At 36.0% G+C, this 16,434-nt stretch overlaps 3 protein-coding genes and 1 non-coding gene across 4 annotated transcripts; 2 read left to right on the forward strand and 2 right to left on the reverse strand.

The window, feature by feature from the left end:
- Positions 1-1,354: 1,354 nt before the first annotated feature.
- Positions 1,355-6,602, forward strand: LOC125204755 (homeobox-leucine zipper protein ATHB-15-like). Its single transcript, XM_048103482.1, has 18 exons — positions 1,355-2,251; positions 2,420-2,579; positions 2,666-2,772; positions 2,872-2,962; positions 3,114-3,209; positions 3,299-3,412; positions 3,497-3,580; positions 3,688-3,843; positions 4,074-4,148; positions 4,253-4,359; positions 4,447-4,639; positions 4,773-4,958; positions 5,040-5,120; positions 5,196-5,330; positions 5,449-5,765; positions 5,841-5,946; positions 6,021-6,170; positions 6,250-6,602. The coding sequence occupies exons 1-18, from the start codon at positions 2,019-2,021 to the stop codon at positions 6,394-6,396; spliced, it is 2,538 nt and encodes an 845-aa protein (XP_047959439.1). The 5' UTR covers positions 1,355-2,018; the 3' UTR covers positions 6,397-6,602.
- A 404-nt stretch (positions 6,603-7,006) lies between these two features.
- Positions 7,007-7,576, reverse strand: LOC125206920. The gene has a single exon (XM_048106134.1). The coding sequence runs from the start codon at positions 7,574-7,576 to the stop codon at positions 7,007-7,009; it is 570 nt and encodes a 189-aa protein (XP_047962091.1).
- A 2,824-nt stretch (positions 7,577-10,400) lies between these two features.
- Positions 10,401-11,111, forward strand: LOC125204858. Its single transcript, XM_048103610.1, has one exon. The coding sequence runs from the start codon at positions 10,415-10,417 to the stop codon at positions 10,994-10,996; it is 582 nt and encodes a 193-aa protein (XP_047959567.1). The 5' UTR covers positions 10,401-10,414; the 3' UTR covers positions 10,997-11,111.
- Positions 11,112-16,248: 5,137 nt separating this feature from the next.
- Positions 16,249-16,321, reverse strand: TRNAK-CUU. The gene has a single exon. It is a non-coding gene; the product is annotated as a tRNA-Lys (tRNA).
- Between the last annotated feature and the right edge of the window lie 113 nt (positions 16,322-16,434).

Genomic DNA, 16,434 nt, shown 5'->3' on the forward strand with positions numbered 1-16,434 from the left:
TATATTGATTTTATAATAGAATGTGAGTGAAATTAATTACTGGAATGTGAGACCTACTTACTATGGTAAAAATTAAGTGTGACAATTATCGTGAGATGGATCGAAATGGAAAAGAGCGACAATTATTGTGTGACGGTATAATTTTCTCTAAGATTTGAAAATTTAAGTTTTTAACTAAAGTTCATTAAAGGCAAGATTCTTTAAAGGAGATTCCCTTTAATTTAACATCTTTTTTTTGCAAAAAACTTCCCCCCAATTTCACTTCATTCTTGGTGATTTTATCTGTTTGTTCTTTAGGCCTAAAAGGAAAAATTTATACTCATGTTTATTACTCCCTTTTTTTTCCTAAGAGATAAGTGCACATCAAACCAAAGCTTTAACCCGAGACGATGCAAAGTTCAAATCTAAAAAAGTTCAACAATAAAAAGTTCAAATATAAACAGAAACAGGTTGACAGAGCCTTTCAATCATTAACCTGAGCAAAATACAATACCAATTGTTCCAACTCCAATGTCGACTTCTACTCCATTTGTCAATTGTCATTCTCGTTTTATTTATTTATTCGATAGTACAAGACTACAACTACACCTACAACTATACAATTAGTACTATACCGGAATAAAATTAAAAAAAAAAAAATCGGCATTGAACCGGCGGTCCGAACCGGAACCTCCCCGGAACCGGCCCGGTTAGTGGAAAAAAGTTAGAGGAATAGATGTCACACTTGTATATATTAGTTTTAAGTGAAATGTAAGTTAAATGAATTAGGTGAAGGTGAGACCCTATTACCATTTATGGTAAAAGTGAACCGGAAGAGTAATATACACTAATTTTCCTAGAAAACAACCCTAATAAAGTACAATTGTAAAAAGGGTATTAAAAGTGGGCAAGAAGTAGAATCAAGGAGGCGCATGCAGAATCCTCATCATGATGTCTTCTCTCTCCCATCCCTTTAAATATTTTTCTTGCTCCCCAGCTTCCCATTTATGCCACCTCCAACCACACATTTTTACCACTTCCCAAATTTGTGATCAATACAAACATTGTGTTTTTGCAGTTTTTGTGAAAATTAAAAAGAGAACTTCAAGATTTTACTGTTAAAGAACGAATTTTTATGCATCTGTAAATTGTAAAATTGATGGAGATTGTAAAATTAATGTTTGTGTAATTGAGATTCATGAAATATTCCGAATCCAGACTGTGTCTGCTTGCAAGTATCAGAGAGAATCTAATGGCAGAGATTGGATAACAATAACTAGGAGTAAAAAGCAAACTGCCCAATGGAAACAACACATTGAAAATAATTTTTTTTTTAAAATAGCCAGGAAAATAATAAAGGCTCCACCAAGCACTATCTGGTCTCTCTCCTTTTATCCCTTCTGTTTTTCTTCACCAACAACTCATTTTCAGCTTTCATTTCAAACCCCCATCGATCCATATTTGAATGCATACATGTGTGCTTATGGGATGTTGTTATCTGCGGTGTTGAAAAAGTTTTGAATTTTAGAAATCTTGGAAACAGCTATGGGATGGTGTTATCTGTGGTGTGCTTATATATGTTGGGAGTCTCAAAGCTTCAATCTTTGCGTGAAATAGGATTGCTGTCGGGCTATTGCATCAGTTATTATGAAGGATAATTGGTGGGATTGGAGGGACGTTTGGTGGATTCAAGAAATGAAGATAAGAATTAGTGTTTCTTGATTTTGTAACAAGGGGGATTTAGTCACCGTTACGTTTCAGCTGTCTTTTTGTTTGCTATGCACTAAGTTTCTTGATCAGTTAGATTTTACATCTTTAGAATTCTCCATAGGCAGAATCGGGTTTAGGAATATTCTCCACTTTTAATTCTACTGTTTGGTGTAGGATAGTTGTTTATCAGCAAAGCAAGTTTTAGTATCTTTTGACTCTGTTGGAGGAAAGGGCTCTTGCAGAGAGACTGGAGTATTTAAGCTGTTTAATTAGGGATTGGGGGAAAAGGATTGATTCATCATTTGTAGTACTTGAGTTTGTAGTTGAAGATGGCAATGTCCTGCAAAGAGAGTGCAAAGGCAGCTGCGGCCGCGGCTGCAGCTGCAGCCATGGATAATGGAAAGTATGTGCGTTATACGCCCGAGCAGGTTGAAGCCCTCGAGAGGCTATACCATGATTGTCCAAAACCAAGCTCCATTCGTCGCCAGCAGCTCATTCGTGAGTGCCCCATTTTATCCCACATTGAGCCTAAGCAGATCAAAGTCTGGTTCCAGAACAGAAGGTATATATGCAGATTGTTCTTGCTGATGCCTTTTAGCACTACAGTTGATTGGTTAGGTTAACTTTATTGGAATCTTTAGAGAGGCATGTGAAGCATGAGGGTTCCTTCTAAATGATGTTTGTTGCGTTCGTGAGGTAGAATCTTGAACTGGTCTCTCTTCGAATACAGATGCAGAGAGAAGCAAAGAAAAGAAGCGTCAAGGCTTCAAGGTGTAAACAGAAAGCTGACTGCAATGAACAAGCTGCTGATGGAGGAGAATGATAGGTTGCAGAAACAAGTATCACATTTGGTGCATGAGAACAGTTACTTTCGTCAGCATACACCGAATGTGAGAATCTTGCAATTTAGTCCAATCTTGTGCAATATGAAATAGAGGCCTTGGTAAATTGACAGTGTTAATTATGTGGTTTGCAGAATCCACTTTCTACTAAAGACACGAGCTGTGAATCAGTGGTGACGAGTGGTGGTCAAAAGCACCACTTGACGCCTCAGCATCCGCCAAGGGATGCAAGTCCTGCAGGGTTAGTTGGGGGTTTTGTTATTGTATGGTCCAATGAACTTTCTCTATGTGTGTTATAATGGTGTCTCACCGAGTTTTATTGTCGTTTGTATTTTCCTAGACTTTTGTCCATTGCAGAAGAAACTTTAGCAGAGTTTCTTTCAAAGGCTACTGGAACTGCTGTTGAGTGGGTCCAAATGCCTGGAATGAAGGTATTCAAGTTCTCTCAAACATCAGTATCTGCAATAACTCGTGTTATATGAACTTGTGGATTGATATAATCTGTTTCATTAGCTTAACGTTTTTGCTTTCTGCAAATTTGAATTAGCATTCCGACTAAATGTTTGTGTAAATATTTGTTAGCCTGGTCCGGATTCCATTGGAATCGTTGCTATTTCTCATGGTTGCCCTGGTGTGGCAGCACGAGCTTGCGGTCTGGTTGGTCTAGAACCCACCAGAGTAAGTAAAACTACGCTTTTCCTTTTTTTCCTAGGTGTCATCTTACTTAAGGTTTAAGAGTGTTGCCTTTTACCCAATTCATATCGCAGGTCGCGGAGATCCTGAAGGATCGACCTTCCTGGTTCCGCGATTGTCGAGCCGTGGATGTGGTAAACGTGCTGCCTACTGCCAATGGTGGAACCATAGAACTTTTGTACATGCAGGTAGAATTTATATTTATATATAGGTCATTTGGTTATTACCTTGTTTCTGTATGTTACTCATGGGCATATGAATTCGAAAATTAGATATATGCGCCAACTACTCTGGCGCCTGGCCGTGACTTTTGGTTGCTGCGCTTTACCTCAGTCATGGATGATGGCAGTTTGGTGGTATGTGAACTTTGAAATTCTTTTACACCTAGTTTACGGTTTTTATATCCTGGAAATTGATTAAATTAAAAGTTTTGCATTCCTTTGGTTTCACAATGTGTGCTTAGGTCTGTGAGAGGTCACTCAGCAACACCCAAAATGGTCCGAGCATGCCCCCTGTTCAGAACTTTGTCAGAGCCGAGATGTTGCCTAGTGGTTACCTAATCAGACCTTGTGAAGGAGGAGGCTCGATCATCCACATCGTAGATCACATGAATTTGGAGGTAATTGTATTTGACATTTCTAACACCCAACATCTGTTTCGATCTTTTGTTCATTTTACTTTGTGGAGTGGTTTATTCATCGTAAATCTGTTCTATAAGTATATGTAGAGCATTAATATGTGTGCCACATGGTGTTTTTTTTGGACTTTTGTCGAAAAACATTTATCTATTGGCCAATTTTTCTGGAAAATGATACCTTCTGTAACTCGGTATTGCCATTCATTCATCAGGCATTGAGTGTTCCCGAGGTGTTGCGCCCACTCTATGAATCGTCGACAGTGCTCGCTCAAAGGATAACAACTGCTGTAATATCTGAGCTTCATTCTCAACTCACTAAAACATTTTGACAAAAAAGAAAGCTTATTCCGTGCTGTGAATGATCGTTTCCTTCTTTTGTCTCTAAATGTAGGCTGTGCGCCATCTTAGGCAGATAGCTCTCGACATTTCACAGTCCAGTGTGAACAACTGGGGCAGAAGGCCAGCTGCTCTACGAGCGCTTAGCCACAGGCTGAGTAGGTAAGATATTCTCTCCTTTCCTCCATCTGGTGTCTGCATTCTGTTCCGTGGGGTCCTTGCATGTAACCGTTTTGATTATTTATGCAGGGGATTCAACGAGGCTCTTAATGGTTTTGGTGATGAGGGGTGGTCGTTGATAGGCAATGATGGCGTGGATGATATCACCATTCTTGTCAACTCGAATCCAGAAAAATTGATGGGGTTGAATATCTCTCCCACAAGTGGATATAACTCCATTTGCAGTTCGATCTTGTGCGCCAAAGCCTCTATGCTTTTACAGGTCAGTAAGATTTGTCGTTGTCGACCTACTATTAATGAGCATTCATGTTTGAGCACGGGCTGTAAGCTTAATAAGAGCATTCGTTTGTACGTGCTGTAATTATAATAACATAATCTTAATTTTTCTGGTTCAGAATGTGCCTCCTGCAATACTGCTACGGTTTTTGCGAGAGCACAGATCAGAATGGGCGGACACCAACATCGATGCCTACTCAGCTGCTGCCGTTAAAATTGGTCCTTGTACTTTCTTAGGTCCTCGAGTTGGTAATTACGGGGGCCAAGTTATGCTTCCTTTGGCTCAGACGATTGAGCATGAAGAGGCAAGTGCATAGAATTGTCTTTTCATTTAATGCTACACTACCTTCATATCGTTTTAACTCGATATATCTGTTGCTTAATAGCTGCTGGAGGTGATTAAACTCGAAGGTATTTCCCATACTGCTGAAGACGCGATGATGCCTAGGGAAGTATTGCTCTTGCAGGTATATTTCGTTCTTGCTTTTAAAATGGGAATCGAGAACATGATTTCGGTAATTTATCATCTTGATGTTTGGCAGCTCTGTTGTGGAATGGATGAAAATGCAGTGGGCACATGTTCTGAACTCATATTTGCCCCTATTGATGCCTCTTTCGCTGATGACGCTACACTGCTGCCGTCTGGTTTTCGCATCATTCCCCTTGATTCGGGCAAGGTCAGTTTTCAGTTGCTGCTTTCGTCGTTTCTTGCCCTCTAAGTGAATGTACAGATGAGTTTCTAATCTGTTTAATTTCCATTGATAGATTTGTTATTGTTGGATTGATTTGATTTAGGAAGCTGGCAGTCCGAATCGAACGCTGGACCTTGCTTCTGCTCTGGAAACTGGGGCAGCAGGGAACAAACCACCCAACGGCCTCTCTGGTAACAGTGGCGCTACAAGGTCCGTCATGACAATCGCCTTCCAATTCGCGTTTGAAAGCCACATGCAAGATAACGTGGCGTGCATGGCCCGGCAATATGTTCGCAGCATTATATCATCAGTTCAACGTGTCGCGTTAGCTCTGTCCCCCTCTGGTGTCGGTCCTCTTCGCTCACCACTTGGGACTCCCGAAGCACATACCCTCGCTCGTTGGATCTGCCAAAGCTATAGGTAAACTTCACTTTACACTTTCCTTCAACCTCGAGCATTGTTGTTTATCGAGTTAATGAATTTGTTTCTTTCTAGGAGCTTTATGGGTGTCGAGCTTCTCAAATCGAGTGGTGGAGGGAACGATTCCATCCTTAAGGAGCTGTGGCACCATTCGGATGCCATTATGTGCTGCTCTATGAAGGTACTTTACGACACTCAGATATACGTCGTGTATTGGTGGTTGCCAACATCTTTTTATTTGCAATGCTTCTGCAGGCAGCGTCGGATTTCACGTTTGCAAACCAGGCCGGCGTAGACATGCTGGAGACGACCCTCGTTGCGCTTCAAGACATCTCTCTGGAGAAAATATTCGATGATCATGGGCGCAAGAACATCTGCTCCGAGTTCCCACAGATAATGAATCAGGTGAGCAACCTAACACTTGTTACCAATGATGCACTTTTTCTTGACACAGAAAACCTTAAAAACATGTTTTAAACGGCAGGGTTTCGCCACTCTCCCGGGAGGCATCTGTTTGTCGAGCATGGGCAGGCCCGTCTCGTACGAGAGAGCTGTCGCGTGGAAAGTCCTGAACGACGATGAAAATGCTCATTGCATCTGCTTTATGTTCGTGAACTGGTCGTTTGTTTGAAGTAGCTGGAGATGTTCGTTTGAATGATTAACAGCACCAGTAACTATGTTGTCTTGATCATGTCTTGTTTCTATTGCAGGAAAATTGATGTTTGTATTTTGCTTAGATACTAGTTTTTTCCTTTTTGGGGTTGATGCAGTTGTTTATGAATGATGACTGGTTTGGAACCTTACTTCTTTTAGTAAATATTAGACCTCCTTTGAACATTAGACTTCCCTATTTTTTCACATGTTTCTTGTTTCATTAGGCTTCTCTGTTTTTTGACATGTTTCTTGTTTTGATTTTATGATGTTTGTATATGGATCTTTAAAGAGAATCAATAATGGTTTTGACTCGAACATATGACTTATTGGTTGTAATACCAAGACCTTCGTACTACTTTGCAAACCCGTTTTTTTCAGAGTATAGGAAATGAAATCATAAATACATTGTATATTTTCGTTGCACAAACCATTATTACTAGCTATGGAAACTATAAAACAAAAATTCGATCTCCTAAATTACATTTTCTTGTACATTCCTTGAACAAAATACACCTATAATATTTCTAAATACATCATTTTCAATATTCAATATGCTTCCATTTTTCCATAAAAAAAGAAAATTAAAATCAAGAAGCAAAAGCATTTTGCTTCTTCAAATCCCTATAAAACTTGGTGATGAACTTCTCCGCAGCTTCATCAACGCGATGATCTTCTTCTTCGATCTCCCTCACCGGAAACGGCGAGTCCGTCACCCTCACCGCCGCCGCCCTCCCGAACCCGGGCAGCGCCGGCGACGGCGCCACGCTGCTCGCCATCTCCACCGCTGCCTCCCACAGCTCGCCCTCGCTCGGCCGCCTCGGGCTGCCGCTCTTCCTCTTCCCGAGGTGGAACGGCAGCCGAAAAGCCGGGCTTCGGCTGCAGCTGAACTCGTACTCGGCCACCTGTGTGGCCGAGTACGAGTTCAGCTGCGGCTCTTGGGCGGCCGCGCCACGGCCACGGCCGCAGGCGCAGCCGTGGAGGTGGTGGTTGAAGAGGAGGTTGTGCATTGCGGCTTTTCCGGCGATCTTGCCGCGCTTCATCATCATGTTTAAATCGGATAATAAGTTGGACTTTGATATGCCCTTTCTCAGCATGAAATAGGCCACTTTTACTATGCTCCAAAATTTCTTGGCAATGATTGGTAGATTTTGCTCCATTTCTTGATTCTTGAATTTGGGAATGTTTTGGTGTTTGGGTTTGATTGGTGGTGGGATTTTGATTTGGAGTGTTTTTGTTGATATGAAGAGTGGATTTTTTTGTTTAATTTGAGCAAGTGGAGGGATGTATTTATAGGGAGAGGAGGTTGTACCTTGGGCTGATGAGGAAGTACAATGCTTTCACCTAATTATTGTTTGGCTAAGTTAGTTGGATATCTATAGGCTGTCTACAATTGGGAAAAATTAGTTATGGTTTCATAGGCCTCCATAAGCTCACAACTCAATTAAAACTCTTTACATAATTACATCCACATTTTTTTTGTTGCTAAGTCATGTTATTTAATGCAATGATGAATGATACCTAAATCAAATCATGATATGGCTATATGATTTTTGTTGAATGATTAGATGAAAATATCATGTATAGGTAACTTGATAGTAAGAAATGTGGGAATTGTTGAAGCTCCTTTGTTAAAGTGGCCGGCTCAATCACTTTCTTAATTTTAGCCCTTTTCAACTTTATTTACTTTCACGTTTCTTCTTATTTTAGTTTTTATTCAAATTTTCATAGCTTTGATGCATTCCAAATTGCAACTCAAACAACGTGTCCATTTTTGTTAGTTAAATGGTCACATCCCATTTGACCTAGAAAAAAGAAGAGAAATATACAGGAAAAATTGAAAAGGACTATAATGTGGATATTTTATTTCCTTACTAGTAATATGTAACTTACTCCATTCAACTATTGATTGTGGATTATGAAATTTATTATTTTTTTAATAGATAAGTAGAAAAAATAAACATGACAGATAAACCTAACTTATTTTCACTGGCTTATTGTTGATATTGTGAAAGGGTTTAGAAATAAAGAAGAAGAAAAATGAACACTCAAAAATGATTTTTAGAATATATATAATTAACGTTTTATTTTTTAATTTCAAAAAATGAAAGAAATCAATGCAAAAGGGATCCACTCTAAAAAAGTGTATAGTTAATGGTGAATATAAAGAATGATTCTCTCACTTTCATAGGTTTCTTTTGAAGCCAAACAAGTTCTCTCTCTCTGGTTTTTAACTTTATTGGTTTCTGCCAATGGTGGTTTACTTAGCTACAAAGGTTGCCATATAATTTGGAATATAAATAAATAGAAAAACTATTTTCACTTGGCAAAATACCAAATCCCACTAACCTATTTGGGTAAGGAAAAGGAAAGTGTTCCGTGGCAGCATCAATCATTGGATTTACTATGAATTCCAATCTTTATCTATTTTATTACATGTCACTTAGAAATAGGATTGATGCCTTATATATGTGAGATGTCAATTTTTATTGAATGAATGAATGATTATTTCAGTTACTTACAAATATTAGAATTGTGTTTTTCAAATTTTCAATTGTTAGAAGTTTCTTAAAATAATCACAAGTAGTAATTTTTTATCTTGCATATGCATGTATGTAGTGTCCAATTTTGACTATATACATATAATTGTTTACTTACATGTTAGCCTATTCTACAGCTAATAAACTCATATGTTTGAAATTTTCTTTGGATTTAATTTGCCATATGATTAACTCATTGTTTGAAATTCCAAATGTGCTAATTAATCAAGAAAGTTTAGTCCAAGCCGACATGTTATTCAATTCAAGAAAGCCCTTTTTGCATATTCAGCTAATGAAACATCAAATTCGTGGCCTAAACTCCTACTTTTTTCCATTAATAAATAATTCTTTTTCCATCTCCAACTACTTGAACTAAAACAGCTTTGTGCTCGCAAAATTCAAATTGAAGAGTCTGGTTAAAAGCATTTTCCAAACAATAATATTACCTTAATTCGAGAAACACAAATGCGAAGTTGGAAAAGTATTTTGAATGCTTCAAAAGAATACAAAGTGAGAGAGTAGGGCTAGAGCTTAATTAAGCATTCATAATTAGAGCATAAAAGCAAACAAATTAGCACACATGCTTGATTTTATGGGTAATGGAGAGGCTCTTATTTCCCCATGTTTTCTTCAATGTTGTAAACATTATCTTGTTGGTTAAGAATCACCAAAACTTCTTCATTTTATAGATTACCCATGCTTAATTACAAGAAAACGACCTCCTTTTTTTTTTTTGGTTCTTTTACGCATACACTCCCTTCGTCCCACAGTAATTGTCCCCCATTTCAGTTCGTCCCACAATAATTGCCACACTTCATTTTTACCATAAATTGTAAGTAGGTCACACATTACACTAATCCACTTCACTCACATTTTATTATAAAACCAATATAAAAAAGTGGGTCTCACATCCCACTAACTTTTCCAACCAACTTTTCTTTATATTTCTTAAAACCCGTGCCCACAATAAGTGTGACGAGTATTGTGGGACGGAGGGAGTATTCAGCAGTTACTCAAGATTAAATTATTTAAAGATTGTTCAAAATCGAATTCACCAGATATTATCACCAACCAAAACTAATTCTGTCATAGGTCATAGTAGCATTATCCGAGAATAACTACCATATCTGTCTAACTGAACAACATTCATAATTAAGACACAATCTTATCTAATCTATCAAACTGAACACCACCCGAGTGTATTAAATTACAACCATTATTAGCTCAAAAATTGAAAAAGTAGAAGATTAAAGAGTGTATACATGTGAGTATTTCAAAGAAACATGAAACGCATGATCCACAGAGTGTACGTAACGTCCTATATCCTCTTTTTATTTTTCAAATACTCCAATAATACCTAACAAATTCCAAATCAAAGGAGCTCCAATTATTAAACAACGTACAACTCACTAAAGCATACCTTCTCTCTCCAAATCCCCTTTAAATACCACTCTTCACATGAAAAAAAAATTCAACCAAAAAAATCATCTCTCTCTAAAAAAAAAAATGGAGCAAAATATGCCAATAATAGCAAAAAAATTCTGGAGCGTAGTCCGAGTTCTCTACTTCATGCTGAGAAAAGGCATCTCCAAAGCCAAGCTATTATCCGATCTCAGCACGATGCTGAAGCGCGGCAAAATCGCCGGAAAAGCCGCGATCCACAACCTGATCTTCCACCACGCCGCCGCCGTCACCGCCGCCGCCGCCCCTCGCCGCCGGGATCCGATAAACGAGTACGAGTTCAGCTGCAGCAGCAGCCCGGCCTTCTCCTTCCACCGCGGCAAGCCGCCGCCGCAGATCGACGGCGAGATGCTGGCGGCGGCGCTCGAGGTGTTCAGCAGCGCCGCCGCGTCGCCCGCGCTGCCAGGGTTCGGGCCGAGCCCGATGGTGCGGCAGCTGCGGATCACGGACTCGCCGTTCCCGCTGTGCGACGCCGGCGAGGACAATCGCCACGTCGATGAGGCGGCGGAGAGGTTTATTGTGAAGTTTTACAGCGATTTGAAGCGGCAGTGCTCCAAATCGCCGTCGCCTTTCTCGTGATTTGGGGATTTAATTAGGGTTTGTGTTTATTGATTTTTATGATTTCGTGCATGGTGCTGTACATGCAATAATGGTAAAGTATTGGGGTAAAAATGAAAAAAAAAAGTTACTACTCCGTATTGTGTTTTTGGTTACGAAAAATGGAGAAAACAAATTAGCGAAAGGATTAATCAAGTGTTGCCCGGCCTTAAATCCTTGGGCCAGTTGTTCGACCTTTCAAGGATTCATCGACACAATTAATTATTGGGTATGTCGATGAAAATCCGAGTCACACCAGAACTGAAATTAATCACTTGAGTGTTGCGAGCAACCTTAAATGATTAAATCCGTGGTTAATTGTTCCACCTTTTGAGGATCTTACAAATCATCGACAATATTAATCATTGGGTCTGTTGACGAAAATCTTGATCGAACTAGAAATGAGTATTTACTATTGTAAAATGTGAATGTAAATGTGTGTGAAAAAGCATTTAGATTGCCAGTATATAGTACTCCCTCTGTTTTATAATAATAGAGTCATTTTACAATTTTGGTACGTTCTATAGTAATAGAGTCATTTCTCTTTTTAGTAAAAGTCAACACATTTTTCCACACCTACTTTACTCTCTCTTACTTTTTTTTCTCTTCATAACTCTACCTTTTTCATTTTCACTTTATTTTCCCTTTACTCAACTCATCTAACACGATTTTTTTTAATCTCCATTATGAAAAGAAACGTTTCTATTACTATGGAACAGAGAGAGTATTACTGTGTGGGATTAGTTGGAGAAAAATTTAGCAAATGTTTTGTTTGGTGAAGATTTTATTTGAATTTTAATAATGTTTGGAGAGATCTACCTACTCGTCTTTACTAATATTGAACATTTTATTTACGTTACATGAATATTTGCATAGTACTACAACTTGTACAAGGCATGAATTTAATTTTAGTTTATGGACAATAAATATCTCTTAACTCCAAAACTCCGATACTAGAGAAGATTGATTAGTGGGAAACAATTTAGTACTAAGAAAAAGCAAAAGTAGATTTAAATTAGATTCTAAATAAAATAAATACTAACTTTAAAGTTGTGGCTGCGTGAATATGCATAAAATTCTGGTTAAGGAGAAAATGAGCTTTAACTAGTGGGATATGAGAAAGGCAAAAATCACTGACCTGTCTTGATTCCACTAAGGTAAAGTGGATCTCTTTTTTTATTTGTTATACTCCTATTTTATTATTGATTTTAAGAAAATTCTAAGCCTGGTTTATAAATTGAATCGTAAGATGAATGATATATACTCCCTCCGTTCCACATTTGGAGTCACTTATTGTTATGGCTAGAATTTTAAAAAAGAATTGAAGTGTGTAATAAATGAAGTGAGATTTTGAAGTGTGTAATAAATGAAGTGAGATGATGGAGTTGGTTGAAGGTGGGTACCTTTTGACTTTTGATTTGATTTATTTTAATGTAGATAATGGTATTTTTATGTAATTTTGATGAAGAATGGGGTAAAATTGTATGACCAAATATGAAAAATTCTAAAAGTGACTCTTAAACTGAGACGGACTTTTATGGCAAAAAATGACTCTTAATCTGGGACGGAGGGAGTAGTGTTTTTTAGGCATTTATGAAATTTTGTTAAATTACGAAATTTGGATTAGCGAATGATTTTTCCGACTGATTTTTTAAATTGCAAGATAAATCAGAATTGACTATATTTCATTATACTTATTCACAATTTGTATAAATTTTTAAAGTGAAATGCTTGAGTGATTGAATGATTAGCATAACTATTATATTACTCCTTTCACCATTAAGTATCATAGTATATTGCTATTTTCGGGATTTTTTAATATTAAATATCTCATTGATTTTTACGTTTAGTTATGTTTGAATAATTCTTTTAGCTACTTAATTTTTTTTATAATGTGACATTTATTTATGGATGGAGGAATATATTTTTGTAAAGCACATTTTGCATGGGCACGTACCTGTCGTGGAGGAGTGACTCAGCTGCTTCGTGACTTCATTTTCAGTTGGACAGATAATTTTCCCAAATTCAAACTTTATAGTATATGGAAAAATAGGACGAAAATTGAGGAAATAAACGCCAATAATTCAGGTGTGTGACATTTGGATTTGACACTTGTCGCCTTTTGTATTTGCCATTTTTTTTTACCAATTTCTTGGAGCTGCTTTACAAAATTTTCCCCACTTTCACTAAGATGCATCTTTTGAGAAAGCAAACTCTTCTTTTCAAATTTGTTTTCATTTACACGTTTATTAAAAACTTGTTTATTGGTTTGAACCCAAGAAGCAATGTTACCTCAATTATTATCAAATAGACCTTAAGTTTAATATTTATGAAGATTCTATCCAAGTATCTTCGTCTTTTAATAGACTGTTAACTAAATTCGAATATTTTTCAATGATTATATAAGAAGTGATTCTGTTTTTTCAACTGAGTCCTTGTATAATTTATCGAAGAGTGGCTTGATAAGCCCCAATTGGATACATTATAAATTTTAACTAATAACTAAAATTCCTTATTTATTTTACACACATAGCAAATGTGAGTTATTTCGGATGAACTAAAATTCCGTATTCGTTTTACACACGTAGAAAATGTGATCGAATATATAGTAGTAGTAGTATACCATAAAGTAGTTAAATATAGGTGCAATAAGTATCTTATTTAAAAGATTTTGCCCTTTTGAACTAACCCTTTCGTCCAATTCAAACTCAAACATTTTATTTCCATATTTTAAATAATTACAATCCCATTCCACCTAAAATTCTAGGAAATAATTACAATCCCCATTCCACCTAAAATTCTAGGAATTCGTTGAGAGTTAGAATAGATTCGTAGACCAGGTCAGCTGATGCATTTTAGATTTAACAAATTTCTATAGGGTCTTTTTATATTCTTGCTACGTCGCAGGGTTAAAACAATTTTTTTTTTTGTTTTTTTCTCGATGTTTTTTGACGTTTTCGATAAAACCTTCTCCAAAAAAGTATTTTAACAATATTTTCGGTAATATTAGTAGATGCTATTTGAACAACTCTTTTTCTATCCAGAATTAATCGTGTACGTAAGTATATACTCCCTCCGTTCCACAGTAATAGAGACATTTCATTTTCTGCTCTCGTTTTGAAAAAATGATAAATAGTTAAAGTGAAGGGAGAGTAAAGTAAGAGAGAGAATAATGTAGAGAAGAGTCTTATCTGCAATATTTTCTCTCTTACTTTATTTTTTCTCCACTTTAGCTATTTATAATTATTTTTTCAAAATGAGAGTGCAAAATGAAATATCTATTACTGTGGAACGGATTATTTTTTTCAAATAATTACAGGTGTGTGTGCTTAGTGGCGTGCAAATTTTAGTAATTAGGCCGTGATCAATATAATTAGATTAAAGCGACTTTAAGCAAACTACCAAAGCAACGTCCATGAAAAGTGACCCAAAGAAAAGTAAGAAAAAGGTAGTGCACTGGTGAGGGTTAGTGCTCAATTATTGAATTCTTTCTATTTAGATTTGGATTCTCAACATTATGAATTGATCCATTTATAATCCTAAATATCCGAAAATTTAAAAAATTTGGTCCAAAACTTAGCTTCGGATCCTAATTATTATGAATTGATTAAATACTAGAGCATAGTTCAAGTGGTGTTAATATATAGAATCATTAAAATAATTAATGAAATTTCAAGTTTTATTGAAATGGAAACCCACATTATATAAATGAGTGTCAAGACCAATTGACCCACAAATCACAATCTAATTTGCAGTTGCAAACTAAAATGCCATTAAATCCATTGGGAAGCAATATCCTTCCAAATATTATTTTATTGATATAAAATTCAAATTGAAAAATTAAGAGAATTTGGAATTGGAAAACATTTTTTGTGATATCAAACAATGAAATTCAATGGAAATGAAATTAAAATTGAATGCTCCAAGTCCAAATCCAAGCCTACCATTTCATTTCATGGTACTACTAAACGGATTCTTAGAATGAACAAATCAAAGTCTTACATTTTCCAATTCTTTTTATTATTTATTTTATAAAATGTATCAACACAAGAATATACTCTATGGCTACTTCCTATGTGAAGTTTTCAATATTCATTCCGTTTAATATTTTTAATAATTTCGGCCTTCATGTATATGGGCGTATTTTTTAAAGTTAAGGCTTTTAAATCTTAGTTTTCATCATAATTTGTGGGTTTGTACAACCAAACAATATTATTCATGTATATATATCCAAACCTAATCATCCTAATTAACTGAACATACGGAAAGTACTTTAAATATTAATTCTTTATATCCACCAATTATATCCCATATAATTGAGAATTGTTAATTGTAATTTATCCACAAATCATAGACATTAATTCAAAAGTCTGGCACCTTTATATCAACTTGTAGGAATTTATAAACTTAAATGATCCATATCTGCAATAGCAATATCTTAAAGTACCTCTCACTGTCTGCAAAGATCTGCAAATTAAAGTTTGTATCAATTTGGATCAATATTAATTTTGTTTCAATGCAAAAATAAATTTAATTAGTCAACCCAAATTGTATAACAAAGAATAGGCGCAAAAAAAACTAATTAGCCAGTCGTCCATTTTCTCAATCCAACGATTTAGATTTGATCTTAGTTCTGTATTAAAAAATTGCTAATATTTTAAATAATTTAAATACACACACATATATATAATCTATACTCAATCATGGATACTTTCAAGACCTAAATTACAATATTAATTGTATAGTACTATACATACACTTTGCTAGTGTAATTTTTCTTTGCTTTACTAAATTAAAGCTGATAAAAAATCTTTATTTTATTAGTTAGCTTTAAATTTAAGTCCCACACTCACTTCCAATTGTACCTTAATTTTATCTATTTAATTTTTTGTGGAGGATAATTGAATTGTACTATATGTTTACTTTACTTGGATGCGACAGTTTTTAGTGTACTTAGTAATCTAGAACTCATTGCAACAAATCTAATGATATTTTAATTTTAAATTTGTCGTTTTAAGTAAATAATTTATGTATGCACTACACCCGAGGACTTTATTCTTTTTTTTTTCAAAATGGGCTTTATTTGTTTCTCTTTAGTTATAAATATTTTATTTGTCTAAAATATTTGTTACGGAGGAGTATAATTTTATTTATTGAGGCCCATGAGCTTGTTGAAACAAAAAAAACATCTCTTATTCAACAAAGAAAGCCCTAAAAATGAATTAAAATAATTGCGCCTACCGTGGGGCTCGAACCCACGACCACAAGGTTAAGAGCCTTACGCTCTACCAACTGAGCTAGACGGGCTTACAACTAATTATCACATAATTATCATGGACTAAGTTGCAAGATTCAATCCAAATAGCTCAAGATATAATCTTGCGAACCGAATAGCTAGAGATTGAATGGTTAAAGAAAGA

Source organism: Salvia hispanica, chromosome 2 (genome assembly GCF_023119035.1).
Source record: "Salvia hispanica cultivar TCC Black 2014 chromosome 2, UniMelb_Shisp_WGS_1.0, whole genome shotgun sequence".
Classification (NCBI taxonomy): Eukaryota; Viridiplantae; Streptophyta; class Magnoliopsida; order Lamiales; family Lamiaceae; genus Salvia; species Salvia hispanica.

Bases quoted from the DNA above. Each gene is read 5' to 3' on its own strand.
- LOC125204755 (XM_048103482.1), top strand. From the start codon at position 2,019: ATGGCAATGTCCTGCAAAGAGAGTGCAAAGGCAGCTGCGGCCGCGGCT. The intron at 2,773-2,871 runs GTTAGTTGGGGG...GTATTTTCCTAG, and splicing joins AGGGATGCAAGTCCTGCAGG to ACTTTTGTCCATTGCAGAAG. The intron at 4,149-4,252 runs GTAATATCTGAG...CTCTAAATGTAG, and splicing joins CTCAAAGGATAACAACTGCT to GCTGTGCGCCATCTTAGGCA.
- LOC125204858 (XM_048103610.1), top strand. From the start codon at position 10,415: ATGAAAAAAAAATTCAACCAAAAAAATCATCTCTCTCTAAAAAAAAAA.
- LOC125206920 (XM_048106134.1), bottom strand. From the start codon at position 7,576: ATGGAGCAAAATCTACCAATCATTGCCAAGAAATTTTGGAGCATAGTA.